This window comes from Dipteris shenzhenensis, chromosome 9, assembly GCF_047967505.1.
Source record: "Dipteris shenzhenensis isolate YYH24624 ecotype China chromosome 9, Dip_SZ_1.0, whole genome shotgun sequence".
Classification (NCBI taxonomy): Eukaryota; Viridiplantae; Streptophyta; class Polypodiopsida; order Gleicheniales; family Dipteridaceae; genus Dipteris; species Dipteris shenzhenensis.
Window position 1 is genome coordinate 17,591,244 of NC_141604.1, and position 24,871 is coordinate 17,616,114.

The following is a 24,871-nucleotide window of genomic DNA, read 5'->3' on the forward strand; positions in this document are numbered from 1 at the left end:
AAGGGGGTGTTTTATTACTAGCTTAGTGATGTGCAAAGATTTGTGCCTTTAGGGAATCGAACCCCAACAAATATATGAATAAGGCTATGCTCACAAGAGCTCATAATTCATCCTTGGTTGCAACTTATATAATATTGTGACATTGATTATAATCATATGAATTGTCATCCTTTGATCTTGCATCCAACTTGGCTATCCCTGCTGCTGATTTTGAATCTTCTTTTGCATCGAGAGCATGCATCAAAAGAGAGGAATGTTGTAAGAGTGTAGATTGAAGTAAGGATATTTAGGGCAAGGAAAACAATCAAAAATATTTCTATAACAATATATAATATAATTATTATAACCACACATAGTGTGGGCAGGGAGGCAGTGCGCTTTCTTCCCCAAAGAATCCGAGGGAAAGCCCTCCCCTGGGCATCGAGATTGAGAACATCTAGAATATTAACATCAAGTAGCATTGCGAATAAGTCTCGTGAATGGATAAGATCCTGACATATTACCTAAATGTATTTGTATTGCAAATCGAGAAATCAATATCTTGCACGCTGTAGCCACATAGATCCCTTTCACTTCTTGTAATCATGGAAACTTACATTTAAAACAAACACATATTGAAACACGTTATCTATTATTCTTGAACAATGCTAAAATCAAAATTGACAAGTTACTAGCTTGATCATTGGGATTCAAAGCCAAAACTTGAAGCACACATTCACGATTAAATGATATCTATCTTTTAAATTTTAGAACAATGTGTCACACCATATTATGTAGGTGGTAGTCTTTACTTGAGGTCGAAACTTCATGTTTCTCTTCTTTTGTACTTGAAACTTCTTGATTATGCGGATTTTTGTCCAAGTCGATTGTTACTCAGAAGGCGATTCTTGAATGACTGGCTAAATTCAAAGCAACAATTATATGTATCATAGACCAATCTCTGCAGAATCTGTCTTTACTCGAGGTTGAAACTTCATGTTCCTCTTCTTTTGTACTTGAAGCTTCTTGATTATGCGGATTTTTGTCCAAGTCGATTGTTACTCAGAAAGCGATTCTTGAATGACTGGCTAAATTCAAAGCAACAATTATATGTATCATAGACCAATCTCTGCAGAATCTGCCATCCAATCACCCACAAAGCAGAACCTTATCCTTGAATCAAGTCCTCAGCTGACCATAATAATCGTGTCAAGGCCAGACACCTTCAGAGTCCACTGCCTCAATGCATCAAGCGAAGACACACTGTGCAATCAGCCAAGCTTTGACAAGCACTCGTCTTGGCTGCTGCAAATATCAACCCATTAATTCCCCTCTCGATTAATCACTCTGTCTCTCGGTGGCACTCGACTTTTAAACATATCCTGCACTATTACGCTATACTTCTTTGTCTTCAAACCTGAAAGATCCTCTTTACATGGGTATTCCTCCTTCTGTGACTCTGTTATGTCTATCCATTCACGCAGAGATTTTTTTGCTCGCAGGAGTTTGTCCTCCTTCAACCCCGTAATGGATCCCCTAGTGTGTGGATAGCATGTCGGATCAGGAGATGCCCTTGCTCAATGTGCCAACAGGGCATTACAAATGTCAAGAATCGTTTGATTCATAAACTTTTTTATCCACTTCTCATTGCAAGCCATAAACGGAACTCAAGGGGCACAAAATACAAAAATACATCAATTTGGAAGGATTTCAATCCAAAATGGGCATAAAATACATCAATGTGGAAGCAATCCAAGCAGTCCGTGAGGCTTTCTGTCTGCAGCTCCCTCCCTCTCTCTTCTCCCCTACATCTTTCTTTTTTTTCCAGAAAAAATAACCTTCTATTAATGCTTGAAAAACACACCATACAGGTCAGCCTCCATAGGAGCTACTGATGGTGAATACACAAAGGAATACCGGTTCTCAACCAGGCCTGTTTTTGGGGAGCCCAGTGCACTATCTAGGGTCCCTCCGGAAACGTGACTAACAGCCAGGGAGGCGGTCCCCTGCATCTTTCTTACCCTCTCTCATTGCAGAATCCCTCATAAAAATCTCTTGCTCTGCTCCTTGTCGTGCTAGGGTCAAATGCGCTCCCAGCCTTATTAACGATTGCATGAATTGACAGAGCTGACAGAAACTAACCTGGGTCTCTATTACATCAAGAACTTTGTCAATGTCCAAACACCAGGCTACAACCCGCAGAAATCAACCGAGAACTTCATCAATTTCCACACACATGACCACAACCCACCAAAATCAACCGATTCTTCCTGTGCCCACATGAACTTCATCAATTTGCCAATTCCGCCATGCCGAAATCGATCACCGATCTTTCACCCTGAAGCACGAGATGACAATCTACAGAAATTGATTCTCCACCTACATGAAACTCTGCTTTCCATAGATATGGCCGCATTAACGATCGGAAACCAAATGAACTCTATCAATGTGGGAGCAAAAATAAGCTGTTTAAAGTCGATCACCTCACACACCAGACAATACCCCTCCTGAGGTGATTGACTTGGATATTGGGACTGGTAAGTATGATGAGGTGTTCACCAAGTAACTTAGTGGACGATCTTTGTGTCACAATTGGAACGAACGTAGACAGATTGTAGTCATGCATGATGATTCCACACAAAATCATTTGGTTTCCAATGAATGACAAGGCTGTAGCATGAGATCAGAGAAACAATTGATTTAGAAGTGCTACAAATAATAGAAGACAAGACTCCAAGGGTCAAGAAAAAGATCAACATAATTTTATGAAGAAAAACCGTTAGAATTTTTGAGAAATTGGGGAGCAGAAGGGTGATGGCTGGCTACCTGAAGAGGAGCTCCGCCTCTTCCGTCTTCCCATGTCACCAGCTTGCTCAGTGCATAGGATTTGAGTGCGCAGGATTTGGAAATCCTTCTGCAGACAGAAGTAGTTAGGTGTGCTCTCCAAAATAATCTTGTATATTTATTTTTGAAAAAAAGTAAAAAAAACTAGTTACGGCTTGTAAGACAGCATGAGATCCACTATGCCTCGAATGTCGTCAAATGCCCTAAAGCCTGCTCGCATATGAGGTGAGATCTAACCTCGCAACACTTAGCATTAGACCATGGTTTTGGGGATCTTCCCAGTTGGGGAGCATGTTGGGGAAGTCATGCATTGGAATGATCTGGCAGTGGCATCCTGATCCATTGCTACCAGAGTGTCTGGGGCATGGCAAGATATGCATCATCTCAGGAGGTCGGACTATTGGAGAGCATAAGAGAGTGCTTGTGTGCTGCATACAAAATTCTCATAGTTCAAGAACCTTTGGACATTCCAGAGCGCACAAAGGGGCAGATCTACCCAATATGGAAGAGCCAGTTTGTGGTGCGTAGGAAGAGCAGTGGCAGACTTATCTAGAGTACCCATTGAAGCCCATTAGGACAGGTCTACAGCAGAAGGATCAACAAACATAGCTTGTTCTTGGTGATTACCTCAGGCGTATTTGCTGAAGGGGTTGTCACAGTTTTTGGCTATACGGTACTTCAATATGAGATTTTCTTTGGCTGCATATATGTGTGCATTAAATATTCTCTCCATTTTTGAAGTGATCCCTCTATAAGCACACGGAGTGAGTTGTATTGCGGTTTCTCTATCTTGCGATCTCAGGGTTCATCTTCCACTTACAGAGTAGTGTTGGCCCAAAGCAAGCAACCTACCTCAACATTTGTGAATGCCTTTGCTTGGTCTTATAAATAGTTGAAGGGAGTCCCAAGGAAACGGGCAGAGCTCCATTGATTTATATCCAAGATGTGCTGCAAGTTTGAAAGGGCATAGAGAATAAACCCCAACTATGCCACGGTAGAGGATGAAGTCCTGGGCTCTAGTGGACTATTCGGAATGGGTTTAGCGGCATAGTTGGTGTTCCCAAAAAGCAAAGTGGCAAGCTAAGGTATGTGTGGACTAGAAAAGTTTCAATGTCCCGATTTTTTGCATTGCCTTTCACAAACCGCGTATTGGAAACAGTGATGTACCATGCCATCTATTCCTTCATTGGTGGATACAATGGATACAACCGGGGGGGGAAGTGCCAACATAGGTCCACTTTTGTTACTCGGTGCAGCACATACAAAGTATAACAAGATGGTGTTCAGGATGTAGAATGCCAAAGTGACCTCCAAAGGTTGGCCACCAAGATGTTGCGAGAAAATTGTTAGAGGTGAGCATCTCCTGATGTCACCTAGAGAGAGAGGGCCTTTCTTGTGGGTGTGCTTGTAAGAAATCCTAGATTTACTATATTTAGAAATGTGCTAAGGAACAGAAAGAAGATTGAAAATAGTAGAGAACAAGGAATATTTATATTGCTTGAGTGTTTGTAGTGTGTCATCCATACAGTTGGGCCTCTCTTATATAGAGAGTGAAGAGACACATGAAAAGGTGTGTACTCCAAAGTGTATGTGCATGAAGAGGTGTGTACCCCTTGCGAAGGGTGTGATTCTTGATGAGAGGGTACATTACAATGGGAGTGTCTCTTCAATAGAATGTCTCTTGTGAAGGGTTATGCCTCATAGGAAGTGTCCCGTCGAAAGGGCATACACTTCCACAAGTGTCCATTCATCAAACCATCCACAAGTCTAAGATATAGAGAAAAGAATACATCACAGATCGTGACATCCCCTCCCATTTTGGGAAGCCAATGAAAAATTGCTGTGCTTTTCAATAATTCGGACATAGGAGTTGCGATTTCAAAAAACTGATAGACCTTTGTATGGTAGAAGTTTGCCAATGCGAGAAAAGAGCGGACGTCATGAACATTCTTAGGAGTAGGCGAGTTTCGGATTACCTCAACCTTCTTGGGATCCACAGAGATGCCTTGAGCTGAAATAACATGTCCCAAATATTCGAGTTGGGTCTTGAAGAACTCACTCTTCTCAACGTTGATGTAGAGAGAATTTGCGTGGAGAACTTCAAAAACTTGGTGAAGATGTTGTTTATGCTCATGTAGGGATCTGTTGAAAACGAGGATGTCATCAAGGTAAACGATGACGAACTTATCAAGGAAAGGCCTGAAGATGTCGTTCATTAATGTCATGAAAGTGGCTGGGGCATTGTTTAACCCAAAAGGCATGACCAAACATTCATAGTGTCCATACTTTGTTCGAAAAGCTGTCTTGTACTCATCGCCTTCTCGTATGCGAATTTGATGATAACTTGAATGAAGATCAATATTTGAGAATTGTGTTGCGTGTAGAAGTTGATCGAAGAGATCATCGATGTGAGGCAATGGATACTTGTTTTTGATAGTGAGCTTGTTGAGGGCTCGATAGTCGATGCAGAGGCGCATTGACTTATTCTTTTTTTCCACAAGTAGTACAGGAGATCCGAAAGGGCTGGGACTAGGCTGAATGTGACCTTTGTTGAGTAGTTCAGTCACCTGTCTTTGGATTTCTTCTCTTTTAGTTTTGGAAGCTTGAAGTAAGCGGTAGAGGGTACAGAGTTCAGTGTTTTCTACCTCAGGTGGGAACGAGTCCACATAGTCGTCTGGTGGCATCACGTCATTCTTTGTATGTGTGGTACTGCGAGAATCTTGGAGTTGTTGGACTTTCTGGACCAAGTCGGAGATGCTGTTGTGAAGCTGGGAAATTTGAAGTTGAAGTAGTGCTTCGCCTTGTAAGTTGACTTCAGGGGTCTTTTTTGGACTTGAGTCGCTAATCTCCAGAGAGGTTGCACGCGAGCGTTGCGACATATCTGAGGTCCTTGTGAGAAGAGCACGAACCTGCGCTCTAGTTTGTACCATTCTTGGAAGAAAATCCGGGCTGCTCCTTGAGGTTGCTCATGTTGGAGGGGGCAGGCGAGGCAGGATGGAACCACCCGTGGAAATCTGGTAAAGGAGGTCCTGTCTGAGGTAACACTGGTGATGCCGAAGTGGGTGTTACTGCTCGTGAGAGTACAGGGGTAGGTTGCAGAGTCCACGGATCTGAGAAGGGATAAGGAGCTGTTGTTGGGAGTGGAGGATATCCAAGAGAAGGAGTACCTTTAGAGTGTAAATACTATCTTGGGGAAGGTACAACCTGTGCAGGAGGATATCTGGGAGCTAAAAGAGGTGGAGAGTACCTTGGAGATGCTGAAGCTGAGGGGTAAAAGTCTCTCCAAAGATGGACAGCAAACTCGTGAGGAATATCGGGTTTTGGGTATCTACGTGTCTCGTGAAACACAACCTAGACTGTGCTGAGGAAGTAATGTAATTGAGGTGCCTCACGCAGAAGGTATAGGATGTGGTCCAAGTCAGTGGAAGGGCACGTGACATAGAAGACCCACGATGCAAAAGCTCCGAAATGGGCTGGTTGTGGAATGTGGACACGATATTGTGTGATAGATGATGCCTGAGGTGTCCTTGAAGGGACTGGGGCATTACCAGGGGTTTCCATGCTTTAAGGAGGAAGCTTTCATTTGCTGTAATTTGATAATGAGCGTCAAATAACAATATGAAAGAGAATCCTTAGAAATAGAATGGAAAGAATCCACCTGGCATAGATTAGATATGCCAATTAGGTGCGTAGAAAAAAGGCCTGCAAATCACTGTCCGGAGGTCCATGTTGCTGTCCTTGCAAGTCCACGTGGATGTGTGAACAAGAAACAGGTACTTGGCGAGACTTTCGAGTCAGATGGACGTTGGCAGAGGCGTTTTTCAGATTGCGTGAGATCTTGCACACTTCTCCTACGTTGAAATCCGTGGCCTGATTAAAGTGGCCTGCGTTGAAACCTGTGGGATAATAGAAGCAGAACCAGGCCTGGCTAGACGGAAATAGAGGGCAGCAAAGAGCCGCTGGTCACAGGCTAAAAGTGGCGTGATGAGCAGCAGGGGCCAGGCTAGTTTGATTCGAGATCAAAAGGGCAGCAAGGGCTGCTGGTCACAGATAATCATGGCGATGAACCAACAAGAACTGGCTGCTGCAGAACGATCTAGCGTATGCCAGATGGAAGCCTGAACGAAAGTGCAGCTTGCTTGAAAAGGAGGTGGTGGAAATCACGTACGGCTGTTTTGGAGCGGAATAGGCTGACGTGAAATCGCGATTGAATTTCGCCCTTTTTCCTTGCTGGTTGTATTGCTTGAGTGTTTGTAGTGTGTCATCCATACAGTTGGGCCTCTCTTATATAGAGAGTGAAGAGTCACACATGAAAAGGTGTGTACTCCAAAGTGTATGTGCATGAAGAGGTGTGTACCCCTTGTGAAGGGTGTGACCATTGATGAGAGGGTACATTACAATGGGAGTGTCTTCAATAGAATGTATCTTGTGAAGGGTTGTGCCTCATAGGAAGTGTCCCTTCGAAGTCTAAGATATAGAGAAAAGAATACGTCACAGATTGTGATAGTGCCCATGCCCGCCCAGTGAGTGAGGCTAGGGTAGATGAGTGAGGGCCAGTGTTGTGGGTGTGCCTGTCCCCCGTGAGGCTAATCCAGGGTAGGTTGGAGTATAGGGCAGACTGTGTGGCAGTATGGCAGCCTCTTGTAGGGCTGTTGGCTGTGGCAGCCTGGTCGGGATGGTGGGGCAGGAGTAGAGGGCCCCCATGGGCTGCCTTTGAGCTCTATTTAGGGCTGTGTCGAGGTGCCCTATAGTTGGTCCTTTGTGGAGGAGCAGTAGGGCTGGTACCAGCCCCTTTAATACGGCTGTGGGCAGCCCTAAAGGCCAGTCCGCCCACCTAGCTTGGTCGGCCACTAGAGAGCTGTGGGGTCGGTCCATTTCAGTGGCTAGTAACACCGCGTAGGTGCCAGCAGGCCACTGTAAAGCACATGACAGTGGCCAAGAGTAGATGGGAGCATTTGGCACTCCCATGAAGAAGGGTTTCCTTGGAAGTCCAGATGCAGATGTTGGATCCCAAGAAGTCTTCATTGATGCGGGACCACATCAACAAGTTATAGGAACTTCATCAAGAGATCCTCTAGGCAAGGAAGCAAAAATATCATCTGAGGACATGGCAATAACTCTACTGTCCTAGTTATCCTCTCAGTATGGGGCCTTCTATTCGTCCTTGATCACCAGTGGACCGTGGTAGGATGAATGAGTTGACCTGGGAGGAATTGATCAAGAGGAGTGCTTTGTAGATCGCACCTATGAAAGTCAACCCCTAAGGCTTTGGCAGCTGAGCAAAAAGGCAAAAAGCAATTGACAGATGAGGAACGAGAAGCACTCAAGGCATCCCGTATGTGTAACCGATGTGGCCAGGAAGGTCATTATTGGCAGCAATGTCCAATAACCGAGTCATTTGTCGAGGTAGGCTTTTAGGCAGGACCTTGAGCCACGAGTTGTTCCCGTTGACTCAGTAGTTTGCCAGTGCGGGAATCCAGACACGGTTGATTGATCCTTGTGAGCCGTTATATGCCCGTTGTCATTGGAGCACTGAAGCTCATTGATCTGGCGATCATATACCAGTTTGGACTTGAGAGGGGGCTATCTAGGTCTGAAATACAGGTGCCCATGCAGGGAAGCAGGACCTTGCACCGGTGGTAGTATCAGTTGGATTATTGTTCAAGTACCTTCTGTTGGAGTGATGTACCAGTACCAGCAGTTGGATTATTGTACCAGATGACCCAGTGTACCAGTTTCGGACTAGAGGAGTGTACCAAGCACTTGTGGCCTAGGAACAGCATTTCCAGGTTTCCAGTGATCGTGCTCAAGTGGTTCGCGCTAAGAGGGGGCTTCTTCGACAGTACCTGTGGTAGTCTTTAGTGGTGGTGGAGTATCACACGATGGATTCCTCCAATTGTTCGAGCGGCACACCCAGCTCCGTGGCGTCTTTGTTCCATCCAAGAGCTGAGAGGGTGTGTTAGAGGTCAACATCTCCTGATGTCACCTACAGAGAGAGGCCCTTGCTTGTGGGTGTGCCTGCCCAGTGAGTGAGGCTAGGGTAGATGAGGGAGGGCTAGTGTTGTGGGTGTGCCCGCCCCCTGGGAGGCTAGTCTACGTTAGGTTGGAGGCATAGGCCAGACTGTGTGGCAGTGTGGCAGCCTCCTGCAGGGCTGCTAGCTGTGGCAGCCTGATCGGGATGGTGGGCAGGAGTGGAGGGCCCCCATGGGCTGCCTTTAAGCTCTATATAGGGTTGTGTTGAGGCGCCCTATAGTCGGCCCTTATTGGAGGAGCAATAGGGCTTGTACCGGCCCCTTTTATAGGGCTGTGGGCAGCCCTAGAGAGGCTGGTCGGCCCACCTATCCTGGCGGGCCCCTAGAGAGCAGTGGGGTCGGCCCATTTCAGTGGTTGGTAGGTGCCCTAGCAGGCTGGGGCAATATATGAACCCCCGCCTCCCCTCATTTTCCATCTCATTGTGGAGCAGGTTGAGCATCTATAGTAGAGGTTTTCCCCAGCTGGATGTGGGGTTTTGGCTTGAGATCACTTGTAGTTTCTCTCATCTCTCTCTCCTTTCTTGTTTTGTGTGTATGAGGTTGGCTCTCTCTCTCTCTCTCTCTCTCTCTCTCTCTCTCTCATTTCCGCTGCAGTTCTCACAAAAATATGGGGAAGTTTTTGGAGATGTTATTGGATGGTTTACACTGAAATGGGTGCTTCTCATGAAGATCCATTGATTCAAGTAGATCATTTACAGTAACTTAGGTTGGGCTTGGAAAGCACAGCGAGGTCTCCCTTTGCCTCAATCCCGCAAAAGTGGGTGTTCATGGTGCTCTTTGGTCATATTGTCTTAGCAGATGGAATGGAGCCAGCCTACCCATCCCACGCAGGTCATGTACATGGAATATTTTTTAGGTCATGTTAGATTTTACAAGTCATATGTGTGCTTCCATGCAGATATTGCTGTGTCACTTACCGATTTGCTGAGGCAAGACATGCCTTTGAACTGGACCAAAATTGAGCGAGAGGCTTTTAAGGGCATGCTAGTGAAGGCACTCCAATTTGGACCTTAGTCTTTCATGTGCACGCAGATGCAAGTGCTTATGTGATTGGGGCTGTTTTGTTCTAGATATATGAAGACACTAAGGTGGACATGCCCGTTTATTTTCCTAGCTGTCACTCAATATGACATAGAGAAACTATAGTACTACTGAGTGAGAAGGTTTGGCCATGGTGTAAATATCATGAAAGGGAGTCATGCATGGTCTATTCTAAGATCTCAGAAAGTTGAGCACTTTTTGTCTGAATCCAGGGTACGAATCAAAAGTCATTTAGATGATAAGTTTTTTTCCAAAATTTTGGGCAGCTAGCTAGCTGAGCAGCCTGCCTTTAGTTTGCTCTTCAGGCAGGTGGCTCAATCCAGGCAGCCAGTGGAAAAATCAGCCAGTCTTGAGCCGCTTACGAGCCACGCTTGAGCTGCTCATGAGCCACTCTCAGGCTGCTCTTAGGTGCCTTCTAGGCTTCTAGGTAGCTCCCAAGTGGCTGGACCGGCTATTATTAAAAAGACTATTTTCCCACCTCTTGCTGCGCCCCTTTTCTTCCCACTCTACTGGCCCTCCCTCTCCATTTTCCTCTTGCTATGCCCTTTGCTGCCCAGTCCAGCTTCCCTCCCCTCTTCATTTTGCTTCCTCTTGCTGCCCACTCCACCTACTTGTTCCCTCTCTCTTCGCCTCCTACTGCCTCTTATGCTGCCCATGCAGCTTCCTTCTCCCCATGCAGCCTTGTCCTTGTTCTCCATTGCCTCTCTTCCTGCGGCTCCTTTACCCTCTCTTCCTGCTGCGCATGCAGCCCCCCCGTTTCTCCGTTGCCCCCTCTTTTTGTTGCCCATACTGTCCACAGTGATACTTATCCATTCCCTTCCCCGCCCTTCTGCTGCCCATGGAGCCTACACCTCTCCCTTTCTTTCTTCTCCATTTTGCCACCTGATTCCAAGATGTAGCCCCTCAAATTAATGGGAATTCTAAGTACCTCCCAGGTGGAATGGCTAGAGTTCTCCATGACAGCCTCTTTAGTAGAGCATCTAGTGGGGTCGACTTGTTTCTATTGTTTTCATTTCTTAATGACCATTACACGACTAATTCAGCTATACCCTTTCAACTTGTCCATAGGCTAGGAAGTTTCGAGTTTCATGAATTGGGTGATCCAGACTATAGGTTCTTTTCTTTCCTAGAGATAGAGGCCATACAGTTCACGGCCTTTGATAGTGCCATATTTCCCCTATGGGGATGAGGCACTTTGCATGGACTCCATGACTCAGTACCACGAGCCTTTTGATTAACTCTACTCCTTTGATCTTGAGATGTAGCCCCTCAAATCAATGGGAATTCTAAGTACCTCTGAGGTGGAATGGCTAGAGTTCTCCATGACAACCTCTTTAGTAGAGCATCTAGTGGGGTCGACTTGTTTCTATGGTTTTCATTTCTTAATGACCATTACATGACTAATTGGGCTATACCCTTTCAACTTGTCCATAGGCTAGGAAGTTTCGAGTTCCATGAATTGGGTGATCCATACTATAGGTTCTTTTCTTTCCTAAACACCATAGAGATAGAGGTCATGCAGCTCACAGCCTTCGATAGTGCCACATTTCCCCTATTGGGATGAGGCACTTTGCATGGACTTTATGACTTAGTACCACGAGCCTTCTGATTAACTTTACTACTTTGGACTGGAGTTGCTCTTCATAGCTTGCATTCGCCTACCTTGTAGGTGGTTCCTTCCCCTCCTTCCTAGGCATATTTAAGCGTGGTGCTTCAATTCAAAGATGTATAGAGAAGAGTAAGGAAAAGAGGAGAAAATAGATTGCCTAAGGGGATAAGTTCATGGATAGGGGCTGATATGCCAAGCTTTTGTGGGATGATGATGTCAGATGTGCCATGTTTTTCCCATCGTATATATGTTGTTCATTCAATTGCCTGGCTGAACTTGTCTGAACACCATCACAGCTCCTGCATTAGATGCTCTGCACATGCATAGACCTTTCAACTTCACCTGATTTTTTACTACTACCTTCTATAATGTGATGAGGAGCCAACTGCATTTTCATACTTGCACTTGTTTGTCACCAATCTCACAGAGGAAGAAGTTTTGGAAGTTTAAACCCAATGTGAGATTACAAATAAAAAAGGAAAGCAAGTGAACATTGAAGAAATGGATCAATCATCTTCCACGACAATCAATAGTAAAAGTAGTCAGGCAAGTACCTCACAGTGCCATGAGCGCCTAAGAGAAGTTCTTGACTATTTCAAAAACTCTGTGGGAGACAATTACCTTAGCTATCTTCCATGTCTGCTTCGAGATTATGCTACCACTGGTTGGCATGTGACCACATTGTCCCATGGGGCATTGCCACCACAGGTTGCATTGAGCCTCTCTTATATTGTTTGCAAATCAAAGGCCACACACACCCCTAGGTTGCCACCTCCGCCTATATTTTCCATTGGGTGCATCTATGGGCCCACAAGCTATTGGTATGGATGCCTTTAGTGATACAGTTGATAGAGTGGGGATGCTTGGCATTGATGCACATGCTGGAGCGAATATGCCTGAGATTGGTGCACATGAGGTAGATGCTATACATGGGACTGATGTGGGGGATTTCATATTGATGGCACTTACTAGTATGCATGGTATAGTGCATGCTCACCTCTCCACTTTGCGTGTGACACCTCCAACTACACCCGTGAATACGTGTGACATTGGTAGCTGACTTTTAGGGGTTGTTGCCAAACAGCATCATGTTGACCAATATGGTAGCCAATATGGGGGAGTGGCGATCAAGATCTTGGAATGATGGAGTATCCATGTGATAATTCTTCCTTGTTTCACCTTCGAGGGTGGAAAAGCTTGTTGGGCAGCCCGCGGGACACTTAGTGGGGCTAAGAGTAGGAGGTCATCTAGTCAAAGGAGTAAACATTTAAATGCAAACAAGACTTGTATCAAAGCCCAAGGTGGCACCATGATTTGTACGAATTATTTCTTTTTTGCCCATTAGAGTACCTTGAGCTGGTATGTCCTCTTGTTTAAAAAAAAAATTTTTAAACCCTACGATTGCCGTGGATGTTGGTACCATATTTTCTCTTTTACAATTATGAGGTTGAGATTTCGGGTTACCACTCTTACCTATTGAGTGCTAACGATGCCAGCAATAATTTGGGATTTTTGCAATGTACATTTCCAACGTCACGATATGATGCAGTAAGGAACACATCATTCATCGGGGCCGTCAATGTTTATTGTGAGGGGAATTGTTTTTAGGGGAAGTCTGGTCACCACATGCCATTAGGAACATATTATTCATCAGGGTGGTGAATGCTTAGTGTAAGGGAAATTGTTATAAGGGAAGTTGTTGTAGAGTACATGGAGAAGTGGAAGTCTGGTCACCCTTTTGCGGATAGACAATAGGTAGATAAAATGCAGCCCAAAGTAAGGCCGCCTGTGGGCAAGTGGCGGATAGTGGGTAGACTAGGCTAACAAAAGGAAGGCTGCCTACATGCAAAAAAATCGGCGTCCAAAAGTGTGGTGGTTTGCAAGTGGCCAAGGGATGGCAAAACCCATGACGGCTAGCAAGCCACCAATAGCAAGGCGACGTGCAATTAGCTAGAAAAGACAAACAAGGTTGAGCTTAGGGAGCAGCTATCACTATTATGGTCCAAGCACAAGTGCTCTATGCCTTTAGCTTTGTGACAACTTACTGAATTGCAACTTCTGAGAGTGAGAAACAAGCCCAGTTGGGGTGAGCTCTATATCTTTAAAGTAAGTGTGTTTGGTTCATGTCACCATTTGCGACTTCTCCTAAGAAAATAAAGGAATAAGGGCCTATTCCCACTACTAGTTAGGGAGCACTAGTTAAGGCTCTTAACGCCATGTTCACATAATTGTGCATTCCCATTGGCATTTAGAGAGTCTAGTTAAGTTAAATCTCCTAACGGCCCCTAAAAAATCCTTGTAAATTTAACCCCTTCAAAATAGGTACTTTAAGGACTTTTATGAAGAGAAAGAAGTTGGAATGTAAAAATTTAATGGTTAACTTAAGGGTGAGCAGTGGGAATTGAAAAGAAGAATCCATTGTGATCTTAACTTTAAAGGACGGACTTTGGATTGATGAGATAAACCATTTTGTATGAAAAATACCCCGAAATTTTTTGTTAGGACCACTTAGTGTATAACATAATGGGTTACCAATGGGAATGCAATTCCCTTGTTAAGGTTAACTTTAACTTAACTGAATCGGTTATGTTAAGATCACTAATATAACCTAACTCGTAGTGGAAATAGGCCCTAATTCTCAAACATGAATTGATTTTGGCCAAAGAAAGTTAAAGTGGTTAACCAAGAATAAGTATTTTTGTTTTACTTTTGCGTTGCATTGGAAAAAGAGAATTGTGGGGACGCCCACAAGGGACTAGAAATAGTCCAAGAACTAGAAGCATGCATTAGACTAGCCTTTAATGGGTTAAAGTGCTGGATTTTGGATGTGTAGGTCCAAGAAGGGTGCAAAAAGGGCTCAAAAGCCAAGGGAAAGCGCCAAAAAGTGGGATCTAGGAGACAAAAAGCACCAGGAGGAGGTAGTGCCCACATATGGAGGGCCCCAGGGAAATAGCCTAAAAGCCAGCAAAATAGCCTAAAAGCCAAGATTCTAGCCCAAAAAGCATGTGAATCAGCTTTTAGAAGCTCTAGAAAGCTAAAAGTGTAAAAGCCCAGCTTTTTGGGAAAGAAAGTCTAAAATTAGGCAAAATAAAGCTAGCCCCAGCTTTTTAGAAAGCTCTGCTTTCGGATTGGGGCCAAGCCTATAAAAGAAGAGCCCTTGAGCTCTAGATTTATTAAGAGTTGTACTTAGCCCAAGCTCTTGTGAGAGCCAACTGTACAAGAGTCTATTTCTATTGCAATAAAGACCTTCGGGAGGGTCCAGCCCTTTTTTTGGGCCCTAGTGCAGTGTGATGCTTCTATCCCTATTCTCCCAGCACACTTTCTTGAAGGCGACTGTGTCCTCATAGCTTCTTCTTGTAATCCAAGCAATCCCAGCTCCAAGATTCTTCCCCAGATGATTGCGATTTGTCCCAGAGTATTCCTACTGTGATTGCGATTCAATTGCTGGCTTCCAAGAGCTGCCCTAGTGCTGCGATTTCATGCCAGGTGACCTTGTTTGCTGCGATTTGTGCTTTTGGCTGTGTGCTATGCTCGGGAGTGCCCAAGAAATATTCCCAGACTACCCAGGGACTATTGCGACTTGATTGGGAAGGTGATTCTTTGCTGCCCTTTGCTGTCCAGCCAGTCCAAAGCATCCATAGGTGCTAAAATATTGTTCCCAAAGTGGACTTTTGAGGTCTGGTTCCAGTTTCAGTGGCATCAAAGCAAGGCTTGCCACTTTCCTTGGCAGCAATGGTCCTAGAACAAGAAGACATCCCCAGAAAGAGTTCTAGGGAATTGAAATGGTTTGAGAAAGAGGTAGTTTGGGCCACCAGGTGAACCAGTATGAGGCGACCTATTGGGCCAGATGAAGACCTTGATGAACCGTTTGTGTTGGGAAGGATCAAGGAGCTCCAATCTTTGAAGCATATCCCATGTTTTCAACACTTGTTTGAAGAAGAAAAAGATAAGGAACCTGAAGAAAAAGATAAGGATGTTCTCATGCTGCTACCCATACCGCAGGGACCATGGGAAAGTATTGCGATGGACTTCATCTTTGATCTGCCTAGATCCAGATAGAGGAATGATGGGATATGGACAATCATTGACAAATTCAGTAAACAGGCCCATTTCATTCCGGTAAGAAAGACCATAAAAGGAGATCATATGGCCAGGTTGTTTTTGGCACAAATTTTCAGACATCATGGTATGCCCAAGTCAATTGTCAGTAATTGAGACCCCATGATGACTAGTTTATTTTGGCGAGCATTATTTGATAATATGGGGACAAAGTTGGGTTTTTCATCTTCATTTCACCCCCAATCAGACGGACAGAGTAAGATTGCCAATTCCACAATATTGGACCTTCCCAAGTGTTATGTATCCGAGCAAAAGACTGAATGGGAAAGGTATCTTTATCTTGTGGAATTTGCATATAACAATACTGTTCGTAGTTACACAGGAAAAGCTCCATTCGAAGTCATTTATGGAAAGGTGGTCTTGCCATCCATCCTCAGAACAAGGACGAGATTTTCGCAGCCGACCAGTATGTTCGAGATTTGGACACAGCTTTTTCCCAAGTCCGGACAGCCATTAAAAGATCTTAACAGAAGCAAAAGAAGGCTGCAGATAAACATCGGAGAGAGATGAATCTCCAAGAAGGAGACTGGGTATTGTTAAAGTGTGAGAAAGCACGACTCAGAAAGATGAAAGGAAAAGAGAAGGTATACCCAAAGCTATCTCCCAGATATTATAGGCCTTTCTGGGTTAGTGAGCCCATAAATGAAGTTGCCTTTCAACTTGAGTTGCGCGAGACTTAGAAGATTCACAATGCTTTTCATGTGAGTCTTCTCAAGAAGTATCAAGGACCGGAACCTATAGAACTAGTTCAAGAAGAGCCATCAGAGGTGGAAGAGATGGAGGAGATCCTCGAACCAGAGCAGATTGTGTATTATACAGAGAAGAAAGGACTGAGAGGCAAGGTTATCCATAGATACCTTGTTAAGTTTAAGAATTATTCGGCACTTGATGCCAAGTGGGTTGATGAGGAATTCTTTATAGAATATCCTCAAGTTCTACAGTTGTATCAAGAAGCTTTTCAGTTGAGGACAATTGTTTAGAAGCCGAGGGGATGCCATTCTTTGGGACTTCTCCTAAGAAAATAAAGGAATAATTCTGAAACAGGAATTGATTTTGGCCAAAGAAAGTCAAAGTGGTTAACCAAGAATAAGTATTTTTGTTTTACTTTTGCGTTGCATTGGTAAAAGAGAACTGTGGGGACGCCCACAAGGGACTAGAAATAGTCCAAGAACTAGAATGCATGCATTAGACTAACCTTAAACGGGTTAAAGTGTAGGAATTTGGATGTGTAGGTCCAAGAAGGGTGCAAAAAGGGCTCAAAAGCTAGATCTAAGAGACAAAAAGCACCAGGAGGAGGTGGCGCCCACATATGGAGGGCCCCACAGGGCTAAAAGCCAGCAAAATAGCCTAAAAGCCAAGATTCTGGCCCAAAAAGCATGCGAATCAGCTTTTAGAAGCTCTAGAAAGCGAAAAGTGTAAAAGCCCATCTTTTTGGGAAAGAAAGTCTAAAATTAGGCAAAATAAAGCTAGCTCCAGCTTTTTAGAAAGCTTTGCTTTCGGGTTGGGGCCAAGCCTATAAAAGAAGAGCCCCTGAGCTCTAGATTCATTAAGAGTTGTACTCAGCCCAAGCTCTTGTGAGAGCCAGTTGTACAAGAGTCTATTTCTATTGCAATAAAGACCTTCGGGGGGTCCAGCCCTTTTTCTGGGCCCTAGTGTAGTGTGATGCTTCTATCCCTATTCTCCCAGCACTCTTTCTTGAAGGCGACTATGTCGTCATAGCTTCTTCCTGTAATCCAAGCAATCCCAGCGCCAGGCTTCTTCCCCAGATGATTGCGATTTGTGCCAAACTATTCCTACTGTGATTGCGATTCATTGCTAGCTTCTAGGAGCTGCCCTAGTGCTGCGATTTCATGCCAGGTGACCTTGTTTGCTGCGATTTGTGCTTTTGGCCGTGTGCTATGCCCGGAGGTGCCCAAGAAATATTCCCAGAGTACCCATGGACTACTGCGATTTGATTGGGAAGGTGATCCTTTGCTGCCCTTTGCTGTCCAGCCAGTCCAAAGCATCCATAGTTGCTGAAATATTGTTCCCAAAGTGGACTTTTGAGGTCTAGTTCCAGTTTCAGTTCATGTGTACCTCTTGGCTCATACATAGTTTTCAGCTTGTGATATATCTATGCATGTATCTAAAGCAATTGCATGCATCTCCCCCATCACCACCAAGGCTCGCCTCATCACCACCAAGACTTTGTATCTCTCCCCCTTTACCACCAAGACTCATGCCCCAAGCCATTGAAGAATGATGGTAAAATAAACCAGCGAGCAGTCTATGTGCATCTTGATATATAAATTTGATGGATGGTGATCTAGCTATGGTCTCTACATTGACTAGGGTTGAGTCTCTGTATGACTCCCGAGCCTCTCTACAGCTCTAACCCCTCAGTGTAAGATCCACCACATGCATTAGCCTAGTCCCTGATAATGGTCATCAAATGTTGTTTGGTGCTTGCACTGAAGATGCAAGTACTCTTTAACTAAAGCTAAAGACCATGGTAGTATAGAGTCCTGCCAAAAAGGCACAGATCATTAGCATGTGCACAAAATAAAGAAATATAGTAACTCGAATATGAAAATACTGGAAAAATCTTGGATGTATAAATAGTGTGTTGTAACTGGACATTACAATCATTCTTCAAGAGAAACCAAATTGATACCTTCTATAGACTTCTTCAATCATCTAAATCATCTTGTTCAGCCATGATATTTTTGTCACCACCATGCACTTTTGCACCATCATGTCGATTCAACTACATTATCAAAGATTCTTCTATAAGTTTCAACCACTTTGGGAAGCACCACCGCAGTTACGTAGTTTGTGTTGAAGACAACTTTTTATATGTTTGACATCCAAAACAAATGGGAAGCCTTCACTAAGAGAGAAAAAAAAAGGGAAGCCAGGGACACACTATCAACTATCTTAATTCTCATCATAGATTGTGTACTTCCCACTCGGTGTCCAAAATCCTATATTCTTCTTGTGACACATGCTAGGTTAAGCTCATTGGGTTGACCCATCATTGTAGACAGAGGTGGAACATAAGCAATTGTTTTAGATCAACAAGGATAACCAATTTAAGTTTTTTAAAGATATGACTAGCAGCTAACTTTTTCTATTTTTATGTTTGTCTATTGCCTCTATTCTATCCGTTTTCATGGTTTGGATCTTGTAATTTAATCTTTATGTGAATTGAATGTAGGTATTGGACTGCGACAGGCTTAATGGGGTCTCCATATCATGGCCTCACTTCTGATGGAAGCTACCCAGCCCAAGTACGAGATGATACTTGCACACTCAATTCTAAAAGTGTTTTCCCGAGTGCAGACCATAGGGCATATACAAAGAGAGACTTATGCTTAGATGATAAATCTGGGTAGTGGGCTGTAAAGCTCTATGAATTTATTGTAGAAGTAAGTATAAAGTATATTGAGGTTACAATCCATTGCATTAAAACAATTGGAGAACATACCATATTTGATAATATGTACCTTATATGCCATTTACTATACTCTTTTGTTGATATGTTTTGGGCGATGTTGTTTAAAGTGTGAGATGGACGACTTATTTTGGACAAGGTCGGTCATTTTTGGGAGTCAAAAGCATCCACGTAAATTGATGGACACCTCAAGGTCTCATGAAGAGGAAAAAAGCACCTTTTGGACGAAATGAAGAGACCCAAATTGGAACCACATGCCACCCTCTTTCACCGTTTTCCCCCTCTTTGGAAGGCTAGGCTCCAAAGATGCACCTTAGAGAAGGGGATAGTGGAAGTGCACATATATAATTTGAAGAGCTAATGAGGCAATTCAAATTTAGAACTAGGGTCCTAATACTCATATCTTGGTAGTGCTTAAAAGGAACATAAAGGCGCATGTTTGGCATACCTTATCTTACCGGCTTGCCATCTTTAGGTATATCAGTAATCAAACATGAATACATAATCTTGTAGGAGGGATCAACCTAAACTTGATCACAACTTTGGTGAGAGGCAAATTAGTTTTAAATGATCTCACATGAGAGGAAGCAATTAAGAGCCAAATATAGCTCTTTGGATGAAACTGCCTTGATTTATAGTCTTGCCTAATCAACTAGGGAGCACATTACAAATTGGGATGGGATACCATCTTTCAATGACGCTTTCATCATGAGACTCCATCTTAGTACATGAAATTCAGTTTTCATAACTTTTTAGTTCGTTCCATTTTATTTAGGAGCTAGAAACTAAGTGCTTCCAAACTTACTATGATAATAGTACAAAGGAAGGTGCTCAAGTAGAATTTAGCTATAGTAGAGGCAATTTATGGAGACTGCCTCTTTATACGTTTGTGCATGAATACATAGTTACGTATGTAAATCCATACATGCAAAAAAAACTTTATGTGTGGGTTTTTGTGTGATAACATGTGCGCATGCTTGCACAAGCTTGCGTGCTAATCTGAGAATTTTAGGATATTCACTTCTCATCATTGAGTTGAATTGGAAATCTCAAGCCCTCTTGTTGTCATTGTGAAAACAACTAGCCCTCTTCAACATACGAGCTCATGCACACATTGCACAAAAGAAGAGAACTGTGCAGAATATCGATATTCATTGCTTTTCTATTAGACCTTTGTAAAAATCTTCAATGAAGCTGAAATGAGGGCAAAATTACATTGGTGAGACTCCTTGATATCCAATACTTAGGATTGGTCCTACTCTATTCAAACTAGTATCGATGCTTGATTTGATCAGACACGATATAATTTCATCCAAAAGACGTTAAATATTTTTTACACAAGAGATGGGGGCATGAATGGGATGACAAATATTCACATCCAAAGGTGTAGTCACTCCTATGAAGTGGTTTCCCCCTGCATTTCTTATGAAGGTGTCAATCCAAATCTATGCTGTTACTCTCCTCTTGTACCAAGTTGATTAGGTCCTCACGGCCTTGAGATTTGAAACATCCTCAGTACCTTGCTCTTCGTGCTACTAACCCTCTCCAATTTTACTACTGTTGAGTGCATATTATTTTCAAAAATGCCTCTCGAATAGCTTTCAACATGAGTTTGTGCCATGTCTTACTCAACCCTTTCCTTGCTTTTCACTTATTTTCGGTGCCTGAACTTTTGGGCCTCTTTGCAACCCAGGCTTAGTGATAAAGGTCACCCTTGTTTGAACCTAATCATGATATAGGCCAAACAAGGTTAGTGGAAAAGGAACAACCTTGTTCGACCCGAAATCGTGCTCATGATCTCCTCTATCCACCTAGTTGTCATCTTGACTTTACCTGATACCTGCCATAGAGTGTTCAAACTGCCAAAGTGATGTCCCAACTATACCCTAGATCATATACATGTTTGAATAGGCGGGCCCATGACAATGTGTCTAATGCTTCAATCCAGAAAGTAGCGGTAGGCTCTCTACTGCCACGCCCTAGCCTCCTCAATGAGCCTCCTCAATGACACCTCTCGGCATGAAAACGTAGTCCATTGAAGCAGGGTTTTCTTGGAAGGCTGCTTGCATGCCCAAGAGCTCTGAATATCTCATGCTCCGCAAATGAACTAACCTGAGTATTAAGTGCTGAGAAATAAATCTTGGACATGACATGGCCAATCATAATGGTGTTGTAGTTTTCGAGACTCATGGGATCCCTTGCCTTATGGATCGGGACAATGTTGTTAAGGGTTTAGGTGTGAGGTACTGGAGCTGCTTCTGCACTCGTTCGGGAGCTGCCATTTGCCCTCCCTAGGCAGATCTACTAGAGGGGTTTTTGCTGTCCCATAGACCTCTTGGTCTCCCTTGGACATTAATAAGAGAAAGGGAAATGGCAAAAGGGGGCAAAGGGGAGAAGGAGAAAGAGAAACTCAAGGAGGAGGAGAAGCAACAGAAACAACTTAGGATTGATGATGTGAACAAATGCAGCAACCGCAGTGGCTTGTAGGTCGATAGCACTGCCACACAAAAGGCAGCTAACACTTCCTCTACCCGAGCAACTTCAACCCCGACTTCAGTCTCTACATCACTATCATCATCCCCAACATTGTCCTTGGAGGTAACAACACCACCACTATCCATGGATGTAACAGCACCAGCACTGGAGTTAGCAACATGAGCATCACTGTTGTGATCAGGTGCAGCCCCGACATGCCCACCTAGCCTGACTCTCTATGCCTCACAACAGTGTGCCTTATTTTTATCACCCTTACATCTCAGCCAGCCACCATTCACCTCCTCAGTTGAACTCGCCACATCCGCATTTGGGATGTCTCTCACTACTCAATCTCCCGCCTCCATGTCCCTACCCTCTATCACTCACCCCCTTCACCACATCCATACCCATCACTTCATGGTCACTCAATGGGACCACCTCCTCATGGAGGTACACCGCCTTCGTACACGAGACATGCGGCAAGACTACCTCATCCATAGCCTGGGCCAAGACATATCACAGCTCTGTAAGGAGGTGACAGCTCTGAGCATTGGACCAACACTTGAGGCAGTAGAGGCATGGATAGCCACATGTAGTTGGCCATCACAGAGACATCCAGATGGGTGGGTGTCGTGAAATGGGAGCCTGGGAGGGCCACCATTTGAGCCACCATTCTGGAGCAGTAGTAGAGAGCTAGTAAGGTTCTCAATGTCACAGTACAAGGCATTCATCACATACTTGCCTCTCCCATTGATGATATGACCAGCTTTGTGACTTCCACTCTAAGAGTCCAATAGCGTGGGATCGAGGGGGCTTAGTGTATAGGTCGGGACGCCAACCGAGAGTAGCCTCTCATCATCTGATTCAGAGACACCTAGGCTCCCCTTGTGGCACTGTGTAGACGATTAGCTTTATGTGACCACCCAAACGATCTACTCAGATGAGGACCTTACATCTCTATAGGTCGAGGAGAGGCATACCCTCATATAACTTCAGGATGTTGCCCACAAGGAGGGAAAGTCAGCAATAGTCCCAAAGGGGTGGCTCTTGATAGGTCTCCGAGGGGCATCTGGTGGCTTCGCAACATAGGGGGGCGAGGTCATCTAGGAACATTGCAAGAATTGTTGAGTAGGGTCTTGAATGCAGTATACACTACCCTTTGAAACGTGGCTGGTGGATTGCATAACCCAAAGGGCATTACTTGTAGGGAAATACTTCGAATTAAGTTGCAAGGCTGTCTTTGCTCAATCTTTTGGTGCTCTTTGGAACTTGTTTATAGCCAGTGAACCCATCTAAGAAATTGTATACCTCCCGTTTCTAACATTGTGGTGGTTAGCAATAGGGTAACGGTGTGTGACTATGGTGCCATTTACCTTCTTTAAATTCAGACATATCTACAGCAACCTGTTTTGCTTTGGGACTGTGACTATTGGTTTTTTTTTTTTTTTTTTCGGGGGGGGGGGGGGCTTGGTGGATTGGAAGTGAGTGTGAAACAATGCTCTCAATCAAGGAATAGACTTGCTTTGTGTCACTTAAAACTAGTATTTATTGTGTAGTTTATTCCAATGGAATATATATCATTTTGCAAATGTTATGCTTCTTTTTCCCATATTTTGCGTATGATCAGATGCTAGTAAAATTTGGTTGGCCTATAGTATGTATTAAAAATATATAATTTCTTATTTGATATTCTTCACTATAATCGTTGAATGTAAACTGCATACTGGCGAAGCCATTACTTGTCTTCTAAATTTTATACAATCATTAGGGTCTTTATAAACATGTCTTAGGATTTTTAATCAATTGAGGACTGTAGGAATTGGCTTCCAAGTGGATGATTTGATGCTTACTTTGCATTGTACAGGCTCGTCCACCCATTTTATCAAAGTTAAGTCTACTGCAGTATCAAAAGTTGGCAAGCCGCATATTACTTTTTCCATGGAAGTTATTGCCAAGGCATGGTACCATTGCTGCTGACACAAATTACTATCCTTTTGGGACACGGATGTTTGTACCTGGCTATGGATGGGGCCGGGTCTCTCTCTCTCTCTCTCTCTCTCTCTCTCTCTCTCTTTGAGAATTTGTGTGCATTGCATGTGTTCCTATGTTTGTACCCACAACATGTTTGTTGTATAGCTAGTTGATTTGTGTGGTCAAGAAGGTCGGTTTCAGATTGGCAAAAGAAATATCAAAACGTAAAATTTCAATTTATAGAACAAACCTGCATATTGTTGTATGTCTTGGCACATGCTTGTCTATGTATCTCTATATGTGTATGATATCTATTTATGTAAGTATGTATGTACATGCAATGGCAGATATGCCTCTACATCAAACTGTGTTCAGTTCTTCAGTTGGTGCCGTTATTGGGCACTGTGGTCTTTATATCATGCACATAATTCTTACATGCATGGACACTCTCTTGTGGATATTTATCACTTCTTCCGTTCCTCTCTGCATCGCTCTCTCTAGGATGCACATTTCATGGGCGATCTTCCTTCCGACCAGTTGGATTTGTTCTTTCACTGTTTTTAGTTTGGTTGCAGTACCTACTCCTTATTGGAGTACTTATCTTTGTCCTTTTGATCTTATTCTACTTTGAGTAGTAGCTGTTTCTCTTTGAGACAGCTATGAATGTACATGCTTCTTAATGACAGGTTCTTTCCCCCCCCCCCAAAAAAAAAGTGTGTGTGAGAGAGAGAGAGAGAGAGAGAGAGAGAGAGAGAGAGAAGATGTATTAACGCCCTCGAAAGTTCTCACGGGCCTATGGGACAAAGTACATTAAGAGAAGAAGCTCATACAAGCCTCTGTGGGCTGAAGCAAAGGGTGTACTTGGGTGCTGAGTTCTAAGCCAAGCTAAAGAGCTCAAGAGCTCAAACTGAAAACTGAAAATTGAAACTCAAGATCCAAATCTCGGTGCCATGGTGTCTCTTTGGTGGGCTGCAAAGATGTCCCAGATTTGTGTCTCAGATGTGTCTCGCTGTGGCGAAGCACGTGGTCTCCTCGACCTCTATATCCGATGGGCCATGCCAAGAGTGATGCCTCTTATTTGGCGGTCTCCTTTGAGGAGAGCTGAGATAGACCGGACTTCGACAGTGTGTGCTTTGGGCACCCTCCGTGTCCTGTGCGGTCTCTGCATCCCTCGCTCAGTAGCATCGCATTGTCTCTCCCCATGGATCCATACTACCCTCATGTCAGCTAGCTCCTCCTTCTCCACCCCATTATGTCTAGGAGTTGACTCAAATGCATAGAAATTTGTGACATGTTGTTGTGCTTGGTCTACCTTAGCCTCTTGTGGGTGCTCCTGTCTGATCTATCTCAATAGAGTCTCTCTGTTTC

The 24,871-nt window shown here is 43.9% G+C and overlaps 1 protein-coding gene across 4 annotated transcripts in view; it reads left to right on the plus strand.

Moving 5' to 3' along the window:
• LOC147898306 (uncharacterized) overlaps positions 1-24,871 on the plus strand; it is a 72,524-nt gene that overhangs the window by 14,645 nt on the left and 33,008 nt on the right. For all 4 annotated transcript variants that reach the window (XR_015541585.1, XM_087379701.1, XM_087379702.1 and 1 more), the window contains exons 3-4: positions 18,821-18,893; positions 23,397-23,567. Coding sequence is in view for 3 of the 4 variants with exons in the window: in XM_087379701.1 (XP_087235827.1) it covers positions 18,821-18,893; positions 23,397-23,567 (244 nt within the window). In the remaining variant the exon portion in view is untranslated. The remainder of the gene's footprint in view (positions 1-18,820; positions 18,894-23,396; positions 23,568-24,871) is intronic.